This window comes from Haliotis rufescens, unplaced genomic scaffold (assembly GCF_023055435.1).
Source record: "Haliotis rufescens isolate VD_foot unplaced genomic scaffold, xgHalRufe1.0.p SCAF_20, whole genome shotgun sequence".
NCBI classification, from domain to species: Eukaryota; Metazoa; Mollusca; class Gastropoda; order Lepetellida; family Haliotidae; genus Haliotis; species Haliotis rufescens.
This window is the reverse complement of record NW_025963891.1, coordinates 814,155-837,904: the sequence shown is the minus strand read 5'-3', so window position 1 is coordinate 837,904 and position 23,750 is coordinate 814,155. Positions and strand designations below refer to the sequence as shown.

Sequence of the window (23,750 nt, the reverse complement as noted above, 5' to 3'; positions counted from 1 at the left end):
CTTAAGGCTCCTTAAAGATGCTCATTGTTGCTGATGGATGTGCATAGAGGCTAATGAATGGTTGCATATTGTCTTTAAGTTACTTAAGGCTCCTTAAAGATGCTCATTGTTGGTGATGGATGTGCATAGAGGCTAATGAATGGTTGCATATTGTCTTTAAGTTACTTAAGGCTCCTTAAAGATGCTCATGGTTGCTGATGGATGTTCATAGAGGCTAATGAATGGTTGCATATTGTCTTTAAGATACTTAAGGCTACTTAAAGATACTTATTGTCGCTCTAAGTTCATTATGAATGGTGGGGGCACGGGTGGCCCAGTCGTCTAAGGCACTGCGATTTGCTGTGCAGAGTTGCGTCCCTTGGGCACGCCAGAAACCTATGATTGTTGGTTCGAATCCCGGTTCGCCTCGATTATGTTTCTAGGTTTGTCAGCACAATACCCGTACTCGTAGGTTTCACCGAAGTTGTAAACGTCTGAGACCTGCATCACTTTGGGCTTTCCTCCCACATTAAGCTGACACGCCGTGATATAACTGGAATACTGTTAAAAGCGGCGTTAAACCCAACTCACTCACTCACTCATTATGAATGGTAGTAAATTATCTTAAACTATTTAAAGCGATAGACAACTATCCAGGGATTGACATGACAAGTTTAAACCATCTGGTCCTGTGGTTTATGTAGCATAATATATTTTGTAATATAGCAAGTAAGGTAGTCTTGAATGCTGGGAGATGCTGACAGATGTGATAGATGCTTTCAAACGCTTGAGCTCAGATGTGCTTTAATGGTGGTTGATAATTATGGACGTTTTTGGATCCTAGCAGATGCTTTTAGATGATTAAGATTATTTTAGATCATTTTATATGATATGTTATATGTTAGAATGTCTAAATCCTTCATGAATGACACAAGGTCTGAATTTATAATATTTTGACAGCAAACATTTCAAGAAAAATGTTGTGTTTCCAGTGGAAATTGTTGAATGATCTTTTGTGAAAATGTAAAAAACATTCTGTTAAAATCATTTAACATTCCTTTGAGAAACTGGTGCAAATTGTCAAAGTTAATTCTGACAGGTTGCCACACGGCTGAACCAACTTGTTGAGCTCAAGGAAAAAAGAAATTGATTTTCGGTAACACGTTATATAAACAGTCTTTACATGTCCATGTTGGAAGTCAAACAAATTGGAACAGATTTGGAATTCAGGCAGCGTATTTGTCCCACGAAGAAGTCAGTCACAAGAGTACTTCTATGTGTAACATATTGCTCAAATCTCTTTTGAAGATTTCATCTTGAGTTTTTCAGCCAGGATTGGCCAAACCAGCCTTACGTTTGTTTTTAATCACAACCGCACCTCTTGGCAAACACAGCGTCATTGACATCTTAGTACTTTCCATGCAGTAGTCATAATGGTGTTTGAAGAAACCTCTGCCCAGCATTGTCCAAAGCCTGTATGGTTTAACTGACTTATGATCAATTTGACGATAATCCGAACTGGGAGGTTATAATTTCTGTATTGGAGACGGGAGGTCCCATCAATTTGTCCAGTAATAATGTTTGTCTTAGCTAGTATTCGCCTCCTTTCTTCTGCTTGGATTTAGTCCCTGTGCCTTCTTGCATGTCCTGGGCTGTTTAGAAAACGTAATTATATTTGTCGGAGAGTGTGTTGTGATTATCAAAGTCGTAGGGCTCTGATTCGAAATCAATGGTTGCTTTGATTCTACCCAGTAATAGACCAAAGTAGTCGCCTTTGCTTTGGCCCTACCAACAAGGCAACGGCAGGCCAGGTCAGATTTAGACATGATGAAGTCGATTCTATTCTGCAGGGAGGATCCCACGACGACCAAGAACCGCATTTGTTGCCGTATTCGGTTTGATAAAATAACACAAGCAACATGCCCGGCCTCTATCTCAAAGCCATCACAGTTCAAAGGCAAACTTTTAAAACCAATTTAGGCCATGTCCAGTTGGCCTGCTCTGGTCTCAGAAGAAATCAGGGAATGGAATCATTTCGGAGATACAGTTTTTCTGCAATCGTGGAAGGAATCTGATTGATACGAGCGTTTTTTTTATTTTTTCAAAGAAGAGTTCTGATTTACTTGAAATGTGAAAGGAAGACGGGTAATTGAAAGCGAAGTTTTTACAGAAGTATCTGGCCAGATGATGTGAAATTGTGATTGTTGTTTGAAAAAGTGTAGAAAAAAACAAGAAACAGTGCAGCGTTACGTGATAACATTGTTATTGTAACTCAGGATTTAGATTGCAGCAGTGAGAGTCATGGTAACCTTTAGGTTAACAGACATACATATCATATCAGTAAATGTCACAGGTGGATACAGGGAGTGTGGCTTGCAGGGGCCTGAGACAGTTTTCTTTTTTAAAATTTAAACACATTTGAGTCTGACCTAGCTATTTCAAAAACTTCTGTTATCAGCTTCTTATGGACATTAATCAGTACAAAAAAACTGTTTAAGCAGCATAGTAGAATGCTAATGATTTTGTATAATTACCACTACAATTTCTCATTCTGAGTTCCTAAGTTAGAAAGATTCACAAAGAATGTTTGACAATTGGATCGACATCATGATAACCGGCAAACACTTAGTATGGTAACTCTAAATATAAACAGGGGCATTTGTCACATGACAAGCAGGTGATGTCACATGATAAATGTACACCTGGCCAACCAATCTGTGAAGACCCGGGTTAGAATATGTCTTTAGCAATCCATGCTTGCCATAAAAGGTGACTATGCTTGTTGTAAACGGCGACTGACGGGATAGGGTGGTCAGGCTTGCTGACTTGGTTGATGCATATCATTGATCCCATGGATCAATGCTCATGATGTCAGTCACTGGATTATCTAGTCTAGACGAGATGATATAAAAAACACTGTCATATAACTGGAATATTGCTGAATGCGGTGTTAAATAACAAACAAACAAACGAACAAATAACTGGCCAACAAACTTGTATGAGTTTGACAAGACGATGACTGCTGAATCATATATCTAGATACATTTATGAGTAATGGTCTACTGGTGCCTTATTCTACCACTGACTATAGCCTCAAACTCCTTCCACTCACTCATACAGTGAATGGTCAATCTGGTGCCAGGGGGAGTACCAGAACATCGGTACCAATGTCATCTCCAGTGAACCTGCCAACAATACGCTCCGCTCATGATCAAGCAAAGGCTGCAATCCATCTCTTTCCTCATGGTTCGAAGAAATGGAATAGCTTCTCAAATAATCCATCACCAAATATTCCTATTGATTCTGTTTCTGAGGAATTTCACCTTGCTTCATGTGATATACAATCCCTCTTTGTTGCTTAATTCTAAGGATTGTAAAACTTTGTATGCATACTCTGTCTTTACAATTTGCACATCTTCAAGCTTGATCAGTGTTTATTATGTTAGGAAATATTTTCTGTTAGTCACGTCTATACACATCAGATTCTTGAAGGCACATCTGAATGTTCAAGGACGAGGTGCACCATATCAATATTTTTGTAACGTTCTTCTTATTTAGATTCTGAGTCAGTTTGACAAATTACATGTAGCTTAATCTTGTAAAATTTAACAAAACGGACTTGATTTTTTAAGGAAACTTAATCCAATTTCAACTTCGAACAAGGAGTTATCATTAGTTTAGTGTATGACGATTTCCATCATCAAGTTTGAAACCTGTAGCTCCGATTTCAAATATTGGTCATCAGACAAGCCAACTAAGCGAAGGAGTTGCTTGCTTGTCAGATATTAATGTTTGATCGGAACAGGAGTAATTCTGTTTGCAAGACTATAGACGTGAATTAGCTTCGTAATAGACAGTTGTATGATCCAAGATCACATCATTCACTTTCCTTCCTTCGCCTATCAAAGAGTCAATGTTGTTTTACGGGTAATTAATGCTTTTGCTGCTCCTGGATGGGCAAACTTGCAATCTTATTAATGGAATCCTGTGTAGATAATCGAAGCTACCACCAGATCAAGGCTACATTGGCACGAAACTTGTTTGACGTTTTACGAAATTTCCTGCAGAAGGCCTCGAGTTTGGTTGCCCTGTTGACGGCATTGGGTACTGTTTTCTTTGTCTCTGGTTCCATCAAACACCCTGGTTAATTTGAGAAGAAATGTGGCAGCAGTAGTTTCTTCTCATTTACCTCATTGTGTGTACAAGACGCTAATAAATTTGACAGTTCTGTGATCTGTATTTTAATCAAGACAAGGTTCGGTGAGTGTTTGGGGAAAATGTATATCATCAGTCAGACAAGACAAGGAATGAAGTCTGTGATTAACAGTGCTGTTTTTACAGTTCTGTTCTAGTGGCGAGATATTCTTGTGGAAGCCTCGGTGGCTGCGTGGGTTAGACTGCTGACTTTGTGTGCTAGTGAATAGGTGCCTTACTGGCAGTGAGGGTTCGAATCCCGGAGGCGACTCAACCCAAAAAAGTTTGAGAATCTGTACTTTTCTCAGAAAGTGTTATCCCAAATATAACATTTGTTATAAGTGTTAGTCAATACACAATGTTCCAGGACTACTTCTTGCTTCTTCATCAGATAATGGATTTTTTTGGCCTGCTCGCTCAATTTATGATGGATTAGAGTGAGTGGGTGAGTGAGTTTAGTTTGACGCCGCTTTTAGCAATATTCCAGCAATATCACAGTGGGGGGCGCCAGAAATGGGCTTCACACAATGTACCCATGTCGGATGATGGATTAGAAAAATGAAGATACAACAAAATGCGAAAGAGGTTTACTGTTTATGTTTGAAAATAGCGATAAAATGCATAGTAATGCCTCTGCCACAGAAGTCAGGATATAACAAATTACCGTAATAATTATATTGCACTGCAGCCACCTCCCAGGAACACATGCTTGTCGTAAGACACGACTAACGGGGTCAGGCTGGTGGCTTGGTTGATGCATGTCGTCATATCCCCATTGTGTAGATCGATGCTCATTATGTCAATCAGTTGATTGTCTTCTGCAGAATTTGTTATTTCCAGACCACCATCATATACATGTCGCTGGGATATTGCTGAGTGCAGCATTAACAAACAAACAAACAAACAAACAAACACTACCAAAGACCCCGCCTCATTGTATTGTTCCCAAGAACCTACAGATGAAGATCATCATGTGTTCCAAAGTAGATCCTCAAGGTCGCTGACAATGACATGTAATTCTCAGTCATGAACATTATTTGTGTATTGTTTGATAGGCATTACTAAAAAGTTGACGGATGACAAAGTAGACACAATTTATTGATAGCATCCTCTTTAATTACTGTAAAGGCAACGTTTTGATATAGATCCTTAAACCATTGTCAAGCAAGGTTGACAAAGGTATAAGGATCTATACTGAAACGTCACGTACGTTATCCAGAAATTTTGTCTACTTTATCATCTGTCAACTTCTAACTAATACCTATCAAACAAATCACCATGTGTTCCCTTGTTTCATTATTTGTGAAATGCTTCCAGCATGGTCAGGCATGACATCACCATCTGGTAGTTACTACATTCACAGTGGGTCAAACTGACCAGCAAGCACCTGTTGCTGACCAGTGCCTGCCATTACCAAATGTGTCTGTGTTGAGTCTCAAGAGGGTTGTCATGGTGGGAATCTGTCGACACCCGCGATCATATGACAATAATGTACAACTGCCTTGGACAGTTTGTTTCAAGAGTAACAATATCAAAATTAATGTTGGTCTCACATTTGATTAAAACTTTGATGAAAATCTAATCATTTATTTATTATGGTCCCCTACGTGTTACTATCGAGATTTAAAAATCCTTCACTTGTAAACAGAATTAGCATTTACTTTATGTACAGAACCACCTGCCCCACACAAGCAGTGTGTGAAACAGTCTCACAATATGTTGGCCAGGCTGGCTAGGTCGCCTTAAAAGTTGCTGGCCAGTTTCTAATTTCACTTGTTTAAAAATGTACCAGTTTATTTTTCATCCACGCAATGTTTGACATGGGTAGTCAGAGTTTGTCAAGTAACACTGCTTGTGTGGTTTAACTACAAATTACAACTGTCACTCAAACAAGATGAAAGAAGGTAACTTTATTCTCGTTACATGGGTTCTTTACGCATATTCATTTTTAGTTTTTTTAGTTTTGAAGGTCATATTCTATTATAATTTTAATCAACTGAGGTGTGCGTAAAGAAATTCCCTGTTGAAAGTATTTCAGTAGCCAGCCAGGCTTGGGACATTTCAGAACCTTTAGCCCGACCAAAATTTTGCTAGCCACAGGCAGGCAGCTAACTCACATGCTGATTTAAAGCTAACTGAAAAAATAAAAATATTTATTAATACAAATGTATGTTTATATCCGCACTGCCCTACTCAAGCTAATAAACTGTAAAATAGGAAGTGTGACCAAATCTCTCATTTTTTCACAAATAGCCAAAACGTGCATGACTAGAAAAGGAGAAACTGATGACCATTCCCCTGGGGATATCATCAAAGCAAACACACAGTGTGCTTGTCTGACTCCATGTCATGAATACGTTGTGTCAACATCACACGCAAACATCTGCTGCTGGAGCCGCACGCGACTTCATGTGGCACGGACTTCTCATGTTATATGTACAAACCCCCGTGGGCCTTGTTAGACCAAAGTCATTTTTATACACAATGTTCAACAGGCCTTTCAGGCTCAACTGACTAGTGTGGTGAGCTTAAAGTATGCTTTGTTCATCTGACCATCCTTCGGTCCCTCTGTTCATCCTTCTGTCCCTCTGTTAATCTGTCAATCCTTCTGTCCCCCTGTTCCTCTATTCATCCTTTTGTCCCTCTGTTCATCCTTCTGTCCCTCTGTTCATTTGACCATCCTTCTGTCCATCTGACCATCCTTCTGTCCCTCTGTTCATTTGACCATCCTTCTGTACCTCTGTTCATTTGACCATCCTTCTGTCCATCTGACCATCCTTCTGTCCTCTGGTCATTTGACCATCCTTCTGTCCCTTTGTTCATCCTTCTGTCCCTCTGTTCATCTCTTCATCCTTCTCTCCCTCTGTTCATCTGTCAATCCTTCTGTCCCTCTGTTCATTTAATTGACCATCCTTCTGTACCCCTGTTCATCTGACCATCCTTCTGTCCCTCTGTTCATCCTTCTGTCCCTCTGCTCATCTGTTCATCCTTCTGTACCTCTGTTCATCTGACATTCCTGACCCTCTGTTCATCTGTCAATCCTTCTGTCCCTCTGTTCATCTGACCATCCTTCTGTCCCTCTGTTCATTTGACCATCCTTCTGTCCCTCTGTTTATCTGACCATCCTTCTGTTCATCTGACATCTCTTCATCCTTCTGTCCTTCTGTTCATCCTTCTGTCCTCTGTTCATCTGTTCACCTGACCATCCTTCTGTTCATCTGACCATCCTTCTGTACCTCTGTTCGTCTGAGCATCCCTTTGTCCATCTGTTCATCCTTCTGTTCATCTGACCATCCTTCTGTCCCTCTGTTCGTCTGAGCATCCCTTTGTCCATCTGTTCATCCTTCTGTATCTGTTCATCTGACCATCCTTCTGTACCTCTGTTCATCTGACCATCCTTCTGTACCTCTGTTCATCTGACCATCCTTCTGTACCTCTGTTCATCTGACCATCTTGTCCCTCTGTTCATCGGACCATCCTTCTGTCCCTCTGTTCATCTGTCCATTCTTCTGTCCCTCTGTTCATCCTTCTGTTCATCCGACCATTCTTCTGTCCATCTATTCCTTTGTCCTTCTGAATCACAGACAATCCTGTGTTTGTCTAGCAGCTGTGTGCTGATGAAGATATGAATATGGAAGACCTGATCAGTGTTCCACAGCTTACGCCATATTGTAGCTACACTTTGTGTTTTTGCATTTCTTATCAACAAATATTTACTTTTTTATGCATATTTTGTGAGTGGTGGGTGCTGCCTGTGTAATCTGTTTTGGCAGATAATTGAGACTGATTATTCTTCTGGCATTAACTTCTTGAAATAGGTAAATACTTTCCTAGTATTCTTTATATTGTTGTTTAAATGGTACCAAATGTAAAAATCAATGTCAGCCTACTTGTACTTGAGCACAGTATCTGAAACAGAGGATGCTACACATACATCTTGGCTACACATACGTCTTGGCTGGAACTACAGTCAGTGTGTTGGCGTTTGTCCTAAACACGCCCCCCAGACACTTGTATCCTTTAGCACACTTAGTCTGACTCTGAGAATATATTCCGATCTCCTTCTGTTGCTGTCCCACTGGAATTTGGAAAATGAATTTGTCTCTTTCCCTGTTCTGGATGGTTAACATGGGGACTGTCTATGTGGCCTAATCAACTAAAGGGGGCATTGGACTGAGTCAGTGGTTAGCAAAGTCATATCAGGGGCACTGGGTGATGATTAGGACACCAGATAGCCCTCAAGTCGTGTGGTGAGGACTCAAGATAGTCCTCTATTTGTGTGGTGAGGACTCAATATCCCAGATAACCCTCTATTTGTGTGGTGAGGACTCAATATCCCAGATAACCCTCTAGTCGTGTGATGAGGACTCAATATCCCAGACAATCCTCTAGTCATGTGATGAAGACTCAATATCCCAGACAATCCTCTAGTCATGTGATGAGGACTCAATATCCCAGACAATCCTCTAGTCGTGTGGTGAGGACTCAATATCCCAGACAATCCTCTAGTCGTGTGGTGAGGACTCAATATCCCAGATAACTCTCTTGTCATGTGATGAAGACTCAATATCCCAGCCAATCCTCTAGTCGTGTGATGAGGACTCAGTATCCCAGATAACCCTCTTGTTGTGTCAATATCCCTATCTGGTAACAGCCATTTTGGATTTTCCAACACCGACCTCGCATATTTCACATGGAAATTCTGTTACTGATGCCTTGCCCAATATTATTCTGCTAATCTAACATGACGCCGTATACGGCAACTAAAGAGACTATAACTAATAATATATAGGGTTCATCTTGCTTTGTTTCAGTCGTACCTGGAGCAGGGTCTGGTGGCCGTCACGTATGGTGCCAAGGACTCCCTGGTGGACTTCCTGCATGTCGACAACCTGGTCCAGGCCCACACTCTGGCCGGCCGCGGGCTGTCCCGGGACAGGGGCCACATCGCTGTGAGTAGGTCCAGCACCAGATGTGCTCAACTGTAGAAGTTGCACCAAATCAAACTTAGGAATTAATGTTGACAATGTATATCAAGCATGTATGCAGACAGTCCAATTGTTCAACAACAACCATAAGAAGTGAGCGAGTGAGTATATTTTTACGCTGCTTTTAGCAATATTCCAGGAATATCACGGCGGGGGACACCAGAAATGGGCTTCACACTTGTACCCATGTTGGGAATCGAACCTGGGTCTTCAGCATGACGATTACCATAAGGAAATCCCGGTTTTGTCATAATGTTGATAAAGATGTCCAGCCATGTTGACCATGTACTTTTTTCATCATATCTAAAGCAAACATTTGCAGTTAGGATTAGCTCTTCAAATGGGAATCATTCTGTTGTTGATCTTGGCAAAATCATTCAACATCTTGTAAGCTGGTCTGACGGATGTTCCAAACTATATGCAGACGTCAACCCTCTGCCATTGACGCTGGTTACCTGGACTTTTTACACTCATGTCCCTGGTTATTGCTGTTTAAAGGACAATTTAAGTTGGAACCAGGAAGGATGATTTGGATGATAAATATAATCTCGCCCTTGTATCTTTTTATATCATATATACATCAACGTTCGTCACTAAAAGTATAAAACTTCTCGACAACTTACATAGCGATACATGGGTTATTTTCTCTATATATACCAAGATTACCACAAACTGTTTTTTGATAATATCTCTGCATAACGGAGCTGTCCAGTCTCAAAGGTTCCAGTGTATTGTAGAATACACCAAAATTATTTTTTCAAATGGAAAATGAGCCCAAAAAGTGTAAATAGTTTTTCGTCCCAGTAGTAATGTTGAGTGCCTCTGTGCTCTATGGAGGCCCCTGTCACTGACAGCGCTGTCCGACTGTCAACATTGCCTGTCATTGTCAATTTCAGGCCGGCCAAGCTTATTTCATCTGTGATGACAAACCAATCAACAACTTTGAGTTCTTCAGACCCCTGGTAAGTGAACTAATTATCTGAAATTAACGAGTCAGCTGTCAGTGGTTATTGATTTGAATGAAATTTCACCAAACTCACAAATTAGTATCAATGCAGGTTTTTCTTGCTGAATGTTTGTGTGATGTGATATTATAGCGTATCATGTTGTTGTAATTTGATGCTGTCAACTTCTGCCTCAAGGCTTCGTCTCCATGGCAACAATGCGTTGATAAGCAATAATACATCAGATTCTTTGTAGAATTGGCTGGGATGACTGCAAATGCTGGGACACCAAAGTTTGTTGGTTTTGTTCTTTGTTCTTTAAAGCCACACTCAGCAATGTGATGGCCGTCTGTAAATTATCGAGTCTGGACCAGACAATCCAGTGATCATCATGAGCATTGATCTACGCAGTTGGGATACAGTGACATGCATTTACCAAGTCAGTGAGCCTGACCAACCGATACAGTTTTTATTCACCTATTATTCATGACGAGCATAGTATCCTTTTACAGCAAACATGGGTTGCTGAAGACCTATTCTACCCCTGATCTTCACGGTGGGGACGCAAAAGAAGTACATATGGTTGGCACAGTGGATTGTGCAGTTGGTGAATACAGACTTCCCCATGTTTGAATTTGAACATGACAAGTGATGACAGTCTCTTTTGTCATCCTGTCCATCGTCTTGTCTGGATGTAAGCTACAATGAGAGACTGCTTGGATGTATGAGGGAGTTTAGTCAAAGTGGCCTATGGTGTCACCGCAATTCACCATGCAGAGTTGCATCCCTTGGTTGTGCCAGGAACCACGTTGAGTTTACCTCCAAGGTTTGACTAGGCTGATGTGTGTCATTATACTCCATTCTGTGAAACGGTGCTCATAAATATCAATCACTGGATTGTCTGGTCCACGTGTTGAAGCCAAGAAGGAACAGGGTAAGGATACAGGTAACCACGCTTGTCGTAAGAGGCGAATATATGGATCTGGAGATCAGGCTCACTGACCTGGTTGATGCAAGTCATTGTATCTCAATTGCGTGGATCAATGCTCATGATGTCAATCACTGAATTGTCTGGTCCAGACTTGATTATTGACAGACCCCCGTCATACAGCTGGAATATTGCTGAGTGTGGCGTTAAACAACAGACACGTTCATGCTCATTCGCTCATGGAGGGGTTAGTATACACTGGCTCTGTTGTTTGTGTGTCCCTTGGCTCTATTGACCATGGCGTCGTAACTTCCCAGCCTCACTAGCCGTAGTACCATTAAAGAAGTGCAGATTCATAAAATGTGAAGCTGAAAAATGAGATATTTAAGTTTAAAACAAGTATTTTAACGTGAAAATAAAACTTTTGTTGTTTGTTTCACAGACAAAACTCAAAGACATTTTCCATGATAGTTAGAATGCCCATGGCAATGGTGACAGTTTTGTCCCCACATTAAGTGTTCCAGTAGGACACTATCAACACGTGACAGTTTTGTCCCCACATTAAGTGTTCCAGTAGGACACTATCAACACGTGACAGTTTTGTCCTCACATTAAGTGTTCCAGTAGGACACTATCAACACGTGACAGTTTTGTCCTCACATTAAGTGTTCCAGTAGGACACTATCAACACGTGACAGTTTTGTCCCCACATTAAGTGTTCCAGTAGGACACTATCAACACGTGACAGTTTTGTCCCCACATTAAGTGTTCCAGTAGGACACTATCAACACGTGACAGTTTTGTCCCCACATGAAGTGTTCCAGTAGGACACTATCAACACGTGACAGTTTTTTCCCACATCAAGTGTTCCAGTAGGACACTATCAACACATGACAGTTTTGTCCTCACATTAAGTGTTCCAGTAGGACACTATCAACACGTGACAGTTTTTTCCCACATCAAGTGTTCCAGTAGGACACTATCAACACGTGACAGTTTTGTCCCCACATTAAGTGTTCCAGTAGGACACTATCAACACATGACAGTTTTGTCCTCACATTAAGTGTTCCAGTAGGACACTATCAACACGTGACAGTTTTGTCCCCACATTAAGTGTTCCAGTAGGACACTATCAACACGTGACAGTTTTGTCCTCACATTAAGTGTTCCAGTAGGACACTATCAACACATGACAGTTTTGTCCCCACATTAAGTGTTCCAGTAGGACACTATCAACACGTGACAGTTTTGTCCCCACATTAAGTGTTCCAGTAGGACACTATCAACACATGACAGTTTTGTCCCCACATTAAGTGTTCCAGTAGGACACTATCAACACGTGACAGTTTTGTCCTCACATTAAGTGTTCCAGTAGGACACTATCAACACATGACAGTTTTGTCCTCACATTAAGTGTTCCAGTAGGACACTATCAACACGTGACAGTTTTGTCCTCACAATAAGTGTTCCAGTAGGACACTATCAACACGTGACAGTTTTGTCCTCACATTAAGTGTTCCAGTAGGACACTATCAACACATGACAGTTTTGTCCTCACATTAAGTGTTCCAGTAGGACACTATCAACACGTGACAGTTTTGTCCTCACATTAAGTGTTCCAGTAGGACACTATCAACACGTGACAGTTTTGTCCTCACATTAAGTGTTCCAGTAGGACACTATCAACACATGACAGTTTTGTCCTCAAATTAAGTGTTCCAGTAGGACACTATCAACACGTGACAGTTTTGTCCTCACATTAAGTGTTCCAGTAGGACACTATCAACACGTGACAGTTTTGTCCTCACATTAAGTGTTCCAGTAGGACACTATCAACACATGACAGTTTTGTCCCCACATTAAGTGTTCCAGTAGGACACTATCAACACGTGACAGTTTTGTCCCCACATTAAGTGTTCCAGTAGGACACTATCAACACATGACAGTTTTGTCCCCACATTAAGTGTTCCAGTAGGACACTATCAACACATGACAGTTTTGTCCTCACATTAAGTGTTCCAGTAGGACACTATCAACACATGACAGTTTTGTCCTCACATTAAGTGTTCCAGTAGGACACTATCAACACGTGACAGTTTTGTCCTCACATTAAGTGTTCCAGTAGGACACTATCAACACGTGACAGTTTTGTCCTCACATTAAGTGTTCCAGTAGGACACTATCAACACATGACAGTTTTGTCCTCACATTAAGTGTTCCAGTAGGACACTATCAACACGTGACAGTTTTGTCCTCACATTAAGTGTTCCAGAAGGACACTATCAACACGTGACAGTTTTGTCCTCACATTAAGTGTTCCAGTAGGACACTATCAACACATGACAGTTTTGTCCTCAAATTAAGTGTTCCAGTAGGACACTATCAACACGTGACAGTTTTGTCCTCACATTAAGTGTTCCAGTAGGACACTATCAACACGTGACAGTTTTGTCCTCACATTAAGTGTTCCAGTAGGACACTCTCAACACATGACAGTTTTGTCCTCACATTAAGTGTTCCAGTAGGACACTATCAACACGTGACAGTTTTGTCCCCACATTAAGTGTTCCAGTAGGACACTATCAACACGTGACAGTTTTGTCCCCACATGAAGTGTTCCAGTAGGACACTATCAACACGTGACAGTTTTTTCCCACATCAAGTGTTCCAGTAGGACACTATCAACACATGACAGTTTTGTCCCCACATTAAGTGTTCCAGTAGGACACTATCAACACATGACAGTTTTGTCCTCACATTAAGTGTTCCAGTAGGACACTCTCAACACGTGACAGTTTTGTCCTCACATTAAGTGTTCCAGTAGGACACTATCAACACGTGACAGTTTTGTCCCCACATTAAGTGTTCCAGTAGGACACTATCAACACGTGACAGTTTTGTCCCCACATTAAGTGTTCCAGTAGGACACTATCAACACATGACAGTTTTGTCCTCACATTAAGTGTTCCAGTAGGACACTATCAACACGTGACAGTTTTGTCCTCACATTAAGTGTTCCAGTAGGACACTATCAACACGTGACAGTTTTGTCCTCACATTAAGTGTTCCAGTAGGACACTATCAACACATGACATCTGGGACTGGAGGCTGGTGAACTAATGGTGATTATGTGCATAGTGGTGCCTACACTGGATAATTGTGACAACACTACTGCTTGAACCATCGGCCCTCCAATCCATCACTCACACTGCTGATGTTGCCACTGAGACATCAACTTTGCTCCACAGTTCATGGCTGTACCAGCTGAACTTGTTTCTTGCATTTTACAAAAGAGAATTATGTGCAGCCCGCGAAATTCAGGCTATTCCATTTGCCCGAGACTTCTAAATTGTTCTGAGGACAAGGAAAAACACAATGATGGTAGTCATTGACTAGCATTTGGGGCTATAATTCTGAACCAGCTCTCAAAGCTTCAATTTTGCTACAAATTGGAATTGAATAAAACTGATAGAAAATGTAAACATAGTAAAGGACGAGCTACACCTGCTGAGGACCAGTGAAGTATAAGTTGTAGGATTATCGTGAGGGGTACTCATCCCACGTTAGGTTTATGCCACGGAACCAAGTGGTATGAATCTAATGGGGGACACATGAAACAATATTTACCCTAAGTGATACTGCTACAACAATCTTATGTTAAACTGCCATTGCAAAAAAATTCAAAACTGATAGAAACAGCTGTTCGAATGAGCTGAGGTTAGCTTGTGCTATTTCAGGTAATGTTCATTGACTCGGAATTCCATGTGCAGCCTGTCTTGTTCATGGCGGGGTATAAGAGATTTATTCACCTTCTGAGAAACTTATTTCCCTCCCAGGCAGGATACACCGATTTTATCAAAATCACGTGGACCAATCAGATCTCATCATTCTGTCCTGGAGGTATGGTAATATATGTGGACCAGTCTTTAAAAAAACTAATTTCGAAGGCTGATTTGTGTCATTACTGAAAAAATATAGTGTTTATTGTACTGCCAAGAGCCCCATTCCATGAAGAGCTAAGAATGTCACGAGTCTATGTTTAAGTACTGGAGTTACAACCATCTTAGCACTAAGAGTGTAAAGAGTCTATATTGAAGTATTATGGTTACTATCATCTTAGTCATCTTTGCTGTATTTTCCTAGCTCACTGAGATATGTTTCTGCAGTGAAACATGGATACCCAACACACAACTCCGAGCCGACCAGTCCTTGTTTCATCCCCCTAATGCCGTGTGCCAGGCAGGGTAACAACAAGTACCATCTTTTAATGTCTTTTGGTATGACATGTCAAGGGGGTCAGGCCCCCAACCTTTTGCTCTCGATACAGAGACTCTGTATGTATGAATGTATATGTTCATGGTCAATGTTGTCCAATCAAAACAAATAAGTCTACCTCTTTGTGTTGGTTGTCCAGACCAAGAGGCATGGTTTCGATTCCAAACATTGGTTCAACATGGGAAGTCGATTTTTGGTATCTCCAAGGTTAAGGTCAGCTATACAGTGAGTGAGTATGGTTTTATACAGCTTTAGCAATATTCCAGAAATATCAAGCAGGGGGACACTAGAAATGGGCTTCTCACGTTGACTCATGTAGGGAAACGAACCCGAGCTTTCGGCATGATGAGTGAACACTTACACCACTAAGCTACCCCACTGCAAATCATCCTTGAGGTTACAGCATGGCTCAGTGGACCAGGGTTCGATTCCTAACATGGGTCCACCCTGGGAGATCCTTCCTTGGCTTCCCCATGACATTGTTTGACTTTTGCTAAAAGCGGCATAACACCATTCTCACCTGTATTCACTCACACAATGCACTGTGTCTCAGATGAGATGCATCTTTGTCCTGTCCCAGAAACCTGGCCGCTGATCATATTCTGATTTTGAGCTGCCACCCTCAATTTCAGGATCAGTGTATGTGATGTAATGAAAGCCAGTTGCCAGGCTTGTATTAGTTTAATACTTGTCACATTCAATAACGCAGGAGATGACATAATCATACAACATTGTTATTCACGGATTTACTATGGTTATATACTCCGAGTCTCAATAGCTGCGTTCTGAAGGGGAAAAAAAATCAATTTTATTTTCTGTTCCTGATTTCAAGAATTCCTATAACAGGTATTGACGTATATTTTTTAAATGGGAAAATTAGAGCAAAACAAATGTCCGCCCGTGGGTTGCTGGGATAGGTCACGTCTTGTCATTGGAAACACACACACACTGGGAGGTTCTCACACCATGGCTTACTACAAGATCAATGTTCATAGTTTACTTTAGGTGATTACTCCATCTCGTGGGAAATAGATTACAGTGACCGGACAACTTGTGTCATGTAACAGTCCTTCGTACCAGCTACAACAAAGATACTCATGTATGCAATTGTTGTTGTTGTTAATCCTCTACCTACTATATATATTCTGTACTAAGTCCCTCATTCGGTCTTGCTTGACAACAGTATAAGGATCTATACCAAAACATCGCTTTTCACAGTATTAAAGAAGTTGTTATCCATAAAATTGTGTCTACCTTGTCATCCATCAACTTCTAAGTAATGCCTATCCATTAATTTACGACAAAGATTACTTACTGGGGTGTACAACAGATGGTGGCCATGCATTGAGGTGTGTGTGGACTGATGCCACTTATATAGTGCCAGTAAATCCCCCACACAGACAGAGTATACTGAATCCGAGCCAACCAGGCCTTGTTTTATCCCCTGAGTGTCAGCAGGGTAACAAGTACCATCTTTGAATGTCTTTTGGTATAATGCAGTTTGGGATCGAACCCCGACCTTACATTCTCTGGGCAGATGGTCTATCCACTAGACTATGGAATTGGTCCTAGTGTATAGAGTTAGTGTTCAATATAGGTCTTTGAAACTTGGACTACGTAGAGGCTTGTTGGTACTCCTTTTGAGTTAAGTAAAGTTGTTTGAGCTTTACTGGAATGTGCCCCTGCATAGGATGTTGAGACATCTGAGGATAAATTAAGAATTAAGGTCAAAATTATACCTTTCCAAAACCTTGTGTAGGTCACAGATGGGCCTAAGATCAAAGATGCCAATGTGCATAGTTGCATCTCTTAGGGCGCCGGAGTCTTATGACCGTGGATCCATATCACAGATATCCCCTAATTATGATTCTTGGTTTGTCAGCACCATAGAGGAAGTAAGGGTTTCACTAGTTTTGTAAATGTCTGGATATTGTAGGAAGTATGTCACAGTACAGAGGTTCTGGGGATCTGTGGATGATGTTGAATTCCTCATAACACTAAATATCATAGATTGATATGCACAGCTTGAATGTAGTTAAAGACGTGTATGGTGTAAGGGAGAGAACTCTTGTTTTCATCATTTTTCTTTCTATGACTGTTTGCTGTTATCAAGGAAACTGGCAGAGAAAGGATGGGATGATCATGCCAGAAAGTGGTCCGTCAGGGGACGTGATTGAAACAGGGAGGCTAGTCCGAATGAGAAGATACATATTGGTCTGACATGGATCTAAGTGTTCTAAATAGCATACATCAACATCATACTTACAGAAGCCACACTGTATGTCCTTGCCGACAGTTGAGTGATTACAGAAAATTATAATAGCACAGTGACCATTCACTGGTCAGGTCACTCGCTGGTCTGGTCACTCCCCGGTCTTGTCTCTCACAGGTCTGGTCTCTCAATGGTCTGGTCACTTGCTGGTCAGGTCACTCGCTGGTTTGGTCACTCACTGGTCTTGTCTCTCACAGGTCTGGTCTCTCAATGGTCTGGTCACTTGCTGGTCAGGTCACTCACCGGTCTGGTCACTCCCCGGTCTGGTCACTCACTGGTCTGGTCTCTCACTGGCCAGGTCTCTCACCAGTCTGGTCACTCCCCGGTCTGGTCACTCACTGGTCTGGTCTGGTCTCTCACAGGTCAGGTCTCTCACTGGTCTGGTCTCTCACAGGTCTGGTCTCTCACCAGTCTGGTCACTCACTGGTCTGGTCACTCGCTGGTCTGGTCTCTCACAGGTCTGGTCACTCACCGGTCTGGTCTCTCACTGGTCTGGTCACTCGCTGGTCTGGTCACTTGCTGGTCAGGTCACTCGCTGGTCTGGTCTCTCACTGGTCAGGTCACTCACCGGTCTGGTCACTCCCCGGTCTGGTCACTCACTGGTCTGGTCTCTCACAGGTCAGGTCTCTCACTGGTCTGGTCTCTCACAGGTCTGGTCTCTCACCAGTCTGGTCACTCCCCGGTCTGGTCACTCACTGGTCTGGTCTCTCACAGGTCAGGTCTCTCACTGGTCTGGTCTCTCACAGTTCTGGTCTCTCACCAGTCTGGTCACTCGCTGGTCTGGTCACTCACTGGTCTGGTCTCTCAAAGGTCTGGTCTCTCACCAGTCTGGTCACTCACTGGTCTGGTCTCTCACAGGTCAGGTCTCTCACCAGTCTGGTCACTCGCTGGTCTGGTCTCTCACAGGTCAGGTCTCTCACTGGTCTGGTCTCTCACAGGTCTGGTCTCTCACCAGTCTGGTCACTCCCCGGTCTGGTCACTCACTGGTCTGGTCTCTCACAGGTCAGGTCTCTCACTGGTCTGGTCTCTCACAGGTCTGGTCTCTTACCAGTCTGGTCACTCGCTGGTCTAGTCACTCACTGGTCTGGTCTCTCACAGGCCTGGTCTCTCACTGGTCTGGTCACTCACAAGTCTGGTCACTCGCTGGTCTGGTCTCTCACAGGTCGGGTCTCTCACTGGTCTGGTCTCTCACAGGTCTGGTCTCTCACCGGTCTGGTCAGTCCCCGGTCTGGTCACTCACCGGTCTGGTCTCTCACTGGCCAGGTCTCTCACCAGTCTGGTCACTCCCCGGTCTGGTCACTCATTGGTCTGGTCTCTCACAGGTCAGGTCTCTCACTGGTCTGGTCTCTCACAGGTCTGGTCTCTCACCAGTCTGGTCACTCGCTGGTCTGGTCACTCGCTGGTCTGGTCACTTGCTGGTCAGGTCACTCGCTGGTCTGGTCTCTCACTGGTCTGGTCACTCGCTGGTCTGGTCACTTGCTGGTCAGGTCACTCGCTGGTCTGGTCTCTCACTGGTCAGGTCACTCACCGGTCTGGTCACTCACTGGTCTGGTCTCTCACTGGCCAGACCGCCTCCGTGGTCTTGTGGTAGAGCGTCCGCCCGGAGAGCGGAAGGTCAGGGGTTCGATCCCGGGCCGCGTCATACAAAAAGACGTTAAAAGATTGTACTTGTTGTTACCCTGTCTGGCGCTCGGCATTAAGGGGCTAAAACAAGGACTGGTCGGCTCGGAGTCAGTATACTGTGTCTGAGTGAGGTATTCATGTTAAACTGCGGCATGGTATCTCAGTGAGCTAGCACTATAAATCGGCATCAGTCCGGACTAGTACAAGCAGCCACACACACACATACACGTGCATGCACGTCGCTATATAAGTGCAATAATCTTGGACGCGACGTTAAACCCAATTTCACCTCACCTCACCTCACTGGCCAGGTCTCTCACCAGTCTGGTCACTCCCCGGTCTGGTCACTCACTGGTCTGGTCTGGTCTCTCACAGGTCAGGTCTCTCACTGGTCTGGTCTCTCACAGGTCTGGTCTCTCACCAGTCTGGTCACTCGCTGGTCTGGTCACTCACTGGTCTGGTCTCTCACAGGTCTGGTCACTCACCGGTCTGGTCTCTCACTGGTCTGGTCACTCGCTGGTCTGGTCACTTGCTGGTCAGGTCACTCGCTGGTCTGGTCTCTCACTGGTCAGGTCACTCACCGGTCTGGTCACTCCCAGGTCTGGTCACTCACCGGTCTGGTCACTCACCGGTTTGGTCACTCACTTGTCAGGTCACTCACCGGTCTCGTTGGTCACTTACTGGTCTGGTCACTCACTGGTCTGGCTGGTCACTCACCGGTCTGGTCACTCACCGGTCTGGTCACTCACCGGTCAGGTCACTCACCGGCCTGGTCACTCACCGGTCAGGTCACTCACCGGTCTGGTCACTCACCGGTCTGGTCACTCATCGGCCTGGTCACTCACCGGTCAGGTCACTCACTGGTCTGGTCACTCACCGGTCTGGTCACTCACCGGTCTGGTCACTCACCGGTCAGGTCACTCACTGGTCTGGTCACTCACCGGTCTGGTCACTCACCGGTCTGGTCACTCACCGGTCTGGTCACTCACCGGCCTGGTCACTCACCGGTCAGGTCACTCACTGGTCTGGTCACTCACTGGTCTGGTCACTCACCGGTCAGGTCACTCACCGGTCTGGTCACTCACCGGTCTGGTCACTCACCGGTCTGGTCACTCACCGGTCTGGTCACTCACTTGTCTGGTCACTCACCGGTCTGGTCACTCACCGGTCAGGTCACTCACTGGTCTGGTCACTCACCGGTCTGGTCACTCACTGGTCAGGTCACTCACTGGTCTGGTCACTCACCGGTCTGGTCACTCACTGGTCAGGTCACTCACTGGTCTGGTCACTCACTGGTCAGGTCACTCACTGGTCTGGTCACTCACCGGTCTCGTTGGTCACTCACTGGTCTGGTCACTCACTGGTCAGGTCACTCACTGGTCTGGTCACTCACTGGTCAGGTCACTCACTGGTCTGGTCACTCACCGGTCTGGTCACTCACCGGTCTGGTCACTCACCGGTCTGGTCACTCACCGGCCTGGTCACTCACTGGTCTGGTCACTCACTGGTCTGGTCACTCACTGGTCAGGTCACTCACTGGTCTGGTCACTCACTGGTCAGGTCACTCACTGGTCTGGTCACTCACCGGTCTCGTTGGTCACTCACTGGTCAGGTCACTCACTGGTCTGGTCACTCACTGGTCTGGTCACTCACCGGTCAGGTCACTCACCGGTCTGGTCACTCACCGGTCTGGTCACTCACCGGTCTGGTCACTCACCGGTCTGGTCACTCACTTGTCTGGTCACTCACCGGTCTGGTCACTCACCGGTCAGGTCACTCACTGGTCTGGTCACTCACCGGTCTGGTCACTCACCGGTCAGGTCACTCACTGGTCTGGTCACTCACCGGTCTGGTCACTCACTGGTCAGGTCACTCACTGGTCTGGTCACTCACTGGTCAGGTCACTCACTTGTCTGGTCACTCACCGGTCTCGTTGGTCACTTACCGGTCTGGTCACTCACCGGTCTTGTCGGGGCGGTCGGGTAGCCTAGTGGTTAAAGCGTTAGCTCGTCATGCCGAAGACCCGGGTTCGATTCCCGACATGGGTACAATGTTTGAAGCCCATTTCTGGTGTCCCCCGCCGTGATATTGCTGGAATATTGCTAAAAGCGGTGTAAAACCATACTCACTCACTCACCGGTCTTGTCACTCACTGGTCTGGTCACTCACCGGTCTGGTTGGTCACTCACAGGTCTGGTCACTCACCGGTCTGGTTGGTCACTCACCGGTCTGGTCACTTACTGGTCTGGTCACTCACTGGTCTGGTCACTTACTGGTCTGGTCACTCACTGGTCTGGTCACTTACTGGTCTGGTCACTCACTAGTCTGGTCACTCACCGGCCTGGTCACTCTCTGGTCACCCGGACCAAGGTGAGCTTATGTCACAGCCATTTTTTCAACGACTTCTTCTTCTGAACCACTAATTGGAAACTAACAAAATTTGACTGGAAGCATCCCTAGGTGGTGGGGATTCAAATTGTACAAATATTGGGGCTGACCCCCCAGGGGACTGAGAGCCGGGGCCAAATAGTCGTAATTTGGTACACTAACATCTAGTCTCTGAAATGAACATATCGTACAGAAAAAACAGTTGTTCAGTTGTCTTAATTAAAATATAATAAAAGGGAGCCCAGTGATTCATTCCTGATACTGCAGTAATGCTTTTAACGAATTCTTCCATAGATATCAACCATATTGGTTTGGAAGCATTCTCCGGTGGTGAGGATTCAAAATTTTACAAATGGTGGGGCTGACCCCCCAAGAGGCTGAGGGGTGGGGCCAAATAGGGGTAATTTGGAGTTATTGCTTTAAACGACTTCTTCTCTTGAACTAAGATAGATATCAACCATATATGGTTAGAGGCATTCTCCGGTGGTGAGAATTCAAAATTGTACAAATGGAAGGGCTGATCATCCCCCAAGGGGCTGAGGGGCGGGTCGAAATAGGGGTAATTTGGCATTATTGCTGTAAACGACTTCTTCTCTGGAACTTGGAGATAGATATCAACCATATTTAGTTGGAAGCATTCTCCAATGGTGGGGATTCAAATTGGTGAAATGGAGGGGCTGAAACCCCCACATCTGGAAACTTAGATCCTGGATCATAACATCCATGCCATCCACCCCTTTTAAATGCTGACAGAGTCAAAATTATGAAATATTTGCAGTATTATATACATGCACAATGCAAATGTATATTTTGTCATGATTGCGTAAATATCCAGGTGTGTGATACAAGCCCTATGGGCCTCTTGTTATCTGAGTGAAGCATTCGTATAATCTACACATGATGTGTGACTGGTGAATTTGACAAGACTAATACTGTTTGACCAGTGATGCTGCGTGAAAGACTGCACATTGTTACTGCACCTGATGCTTCACCGTGGTGTGACATTCAGCTCACAGGTCCAGATCCAGTCTGTATGGAAGATGTCCAGGCCTGTTATTACCTAGGTTATTCATGACTTTGTTCTGATTGATAATATTTTGAATGTAGAATGTTTGTTGAAATATGGTAGATTTTGTTGTCTTTTGACCTGGCATGACAGTTCATATCTCTCATATTTCATGTTTTGCAAAACTTCATCTATCCTTCTGTGGATTCCTTGTCAGACAGGTTGCTGTACTTCGTGCATGTCAAGTGCTGAATAGGTGGGAATTGGGTGGTCAGGCTCTGTGACGTGGCAGATTGTATGTCATTGTCTCATGCTATCAACCACTGGTCGCTAGATTATTGCTATCATTGTGTCTTTGTTTTAGTGTTCAAATGTCCCCATAACCTAAAGCAACATCTGCACACTTGCCAACACGTCCTACAAGGCATGATCAGTGATGTGAATAAAATCTCCCCTAAAATCCCCTGACACAACAGGCTAAGCTAGTTCTGTTTTTAGAAAATAGTAATCTGTCTCCTTTACTGTAGTAGTTTGGAAAATCATTGAAATTCTCACTACTGTGTATTTCTACTCTCTTCAAACACTTGTCAAGCTCCATCAATGGAGTGGGTCTGACACACAGACATGCATATCCCAGATACACTCGAGGTTGTGCTGTTTGTGTCATACCTCAACAGTCAGCTGCTGAAACAAGTACTCCCGTAGGATGGCCTTATGACAAGTAAACTGCATGTCCAGGGTCATGGCGGCTCCTCCTTTAGGTTTTGAATAATAAATCTGCCCAGATCAGACCACATCAACTTGATTCAACAAAACATTTTCAGGAAACATGGTGGTCAGGATTTTTGTTCCGAAAGGACAAATTTCATGTCAGATTTTTCAAAAGGGATATTGTGTTCTTTTATTCTGGTGGCTATGAGGCGTGAAGTCTCTCCAATGTATTTGTGTCTGCAGTTGACATCTCGTACACACACGTCCTTGGGTTTAGGGTGGACTGGATGGGACCTTTACCGTTGGCGTGTAAGATGTTTCTAAGTACCTTGTTGGAGGTGAATGTCACGCCTATGTTGGTTGTTATGTAAGAAGTCTGATCTGATGAGGTTGGGTGATGGGGCTGGTTTTTCCCGGGTAGACTCGACCTTGTCCTGGGTAG

At 43.9% G+C, this 23,750-nt stretch overlaps 1 protein-coding gene across 2 annotated transcripts in view; it reads left to right on the top strand.

Annotated features, from left to right (window-relative positions):
• Nucleotides 1-23,750, top strand: part of LOC124151049 (short-chain dehydrogenase/reductase family 42E member 1-like) — a 314,896-nt gene that overhangs the window by 283,002 nt on the left and 8,144 nt on the right. For both annotated transcript variants that reach the window (XM_048400730.1, XM_046523340.2), the window contains 2 exons: nucleotides 8,988-9,125; nucleotides 10,058-10,123. In XM_048400730.1, the coding sequence (XP_048256687.1) occupies nucleotides 8,988-9,125; nucleotides 10,058-10,123 (204 nt within the window). The remainder of the gene's footprint in view (nucleotides 1-8,987; nucleotides 9,126-10,057; nucleotides 10,124-23,750) is intronic.